The sequence below is a fragment of the Otolemur garnettii genome, unplaced genomic scaffold (assembly GCF_000181295.1).
Source record: "Otolemur garnettii isolate 467f Iridium unplaced genomic scaffold, OtoGar3 scaffold00046, whole genome shotgun sequence".
Lineage (NCBI taxonomy): Eukaryota > Metazoa > Chordata > Mammalia > Primates > Galagidae > Otolemur > Otolemur garnettii.
In genome coordinates, this window is record NW_003852441.1 from 10,492,701 (window position 1) to 10,494,250 (window position 1,550).

The following is a 1,550-nucleotide window of genomic DNA, read 5'->3' on the forward strand; positions in this document are numbered from 1 at the left end:
CCCCCCCGTCCCTTCAGCACATGGTCCACAGCCCATACAAGCCCAGGAAAAGCGGCAGGCGGGACCCCAACATCCTCAGAGGCTCAACCCGTGAGCCTGGCCCAGGGCCAGCCTGCCCTGGTGTCCAGCTGTCCAGGAGTCCAAGCTGGGGGTTGGCGGGCCAGGCTGGCTGCATCCGGCCCCTAGGGGCTGGCGGTGCAGTGACCGGAGGCTCCGGACGCCGCAGTTCGAGGAGATCCATGAGGTGATCGCGCGCTACAAGACGCTGGTGAGCATGCACCACGACCTCATGCAGTCGGCGCAGGAGGGCCAGGAGAAGATCGAGCGCGCCAAGGCGCGGCTGGCGCGCTACATGGAGGAGAAGGACGATGAGATCCTGCAGCACAACAACGAGCTGGCGCGGCTACAGATGCGCTTCGACCGCGCCCGCAGCGACGTCATTATCTGGGTGAGGGGCGGGGGCGGGGCAGGACCGCGGGAAGCCGGGTGCTTGGAGGCAGAGCGCTCACACAAGCATCCTTCCTCCCTCCCCCGCTCCTCCCTCTAGCTCTCTCTCTCGCCCCGCTCATGCTCCGCCCTCGTCCCCTCCCCAGGAATCTCGCTGGGCGCACATCCAGAACACCGCTGCCAAGAAGACCCTCCTGCTTGGCACCATTAAAATGGCAACACTGAACCTTTTCCAGATCGTGAGCAAGCAGCTGAAGGATGCAGCCGGCGTGTCGCTGGAGGACACGCACAAGCAGCTAGACATGGTAGGAGGGGGAGCAAGTGCTGGGCCCCCTTGGCTTGGTTGGACCAAGGAGACTCCCCAAGGAGGTTAAAGAGTAAGAATGCATCCTGCAGAGCCTTGGCTCTCAAATTTTAGCAGCATCAGAATCACCTGGGGCATAAGAGGTATTGCTGGGCCCCACCCCGGAATCTCTGACTTAGTAGATCTGAGATGAGAACTCAGAAATGTACATCTTCAGCAAGTCCCTAGGCGATGCTGTTGGTTGGGGTTCCACACTTTGGGAACTATAACATTAGCACCAAGATACTTTTGGGCCCCAATCCAGTAGGAGGAAGGTACTATGGAATCCATTAGTTATGCAAAACAGGCTTATTAGATTCTAGTGAGGTCCTGTGGCTTACTGATGACTTGTGCTTAAGGCCCAGCTTTGTTCAAAAGAAAAATTGGTAAGTTTAGAGAGGGGATGTTCTTTGAAGTAATTGAGAGGAGATTGAAAAGGAAGTAACTTTTTCACTATACGAGTCAAAAAGTTAGTTAATGCTATGCACATCCATATACCACCGAAAATCATCTCACTTATGGCTAAAGGTATACACATTCTGTCTTTTGGGAAACCCTGGACTAGCAGCTGTGCTAAGGGTGCTTCTGATGTGCAGAGAACCATGGCTAAATAATTATTTGTCCCAGTGGCAAATGCCTTTAGCTCTGCCATAAAATTCTAGAAAGCAAGCTCCTGGAGAGCAGGACTTTTGTTTTTGTTCCTTGCTGTAGTAACCCCATACCTAAGACAATGCCTGTCACATGCAAGTCACCCAATAAG

The 1,550-nt window shown here is 54.5% G+C and overlaps 1 protein-coding gene across 2 annotated transcripts in view; it reads left to right on the plus strand.

Moving 5' to 3' along the window:
- The window catches only part of CCDC42 (coiled-coil domain containing 42), a 13,592-nt gene that overhangs the window by 7,671 nt on the left and 4,371 nt on the right, over window positions 1–1,550 (plus strand). Inside the window, exons 5-6 of one of the 2 annotated variants that reach the window (XM_003791101.3) lie at window positions 227–448; window positions 594–752. In XM_003791101.3, coding sequence (XP_003791149.1) covers window positions 227–448; window positions 594–752 — 381 coding nt within the window. The remainder of the gene's footprint in view (window positions 1–226; window positions 449–593; window positions 753–1,550) is intronic. The other variant, XM_012805996.2, reaches the window with a different exon arrangement.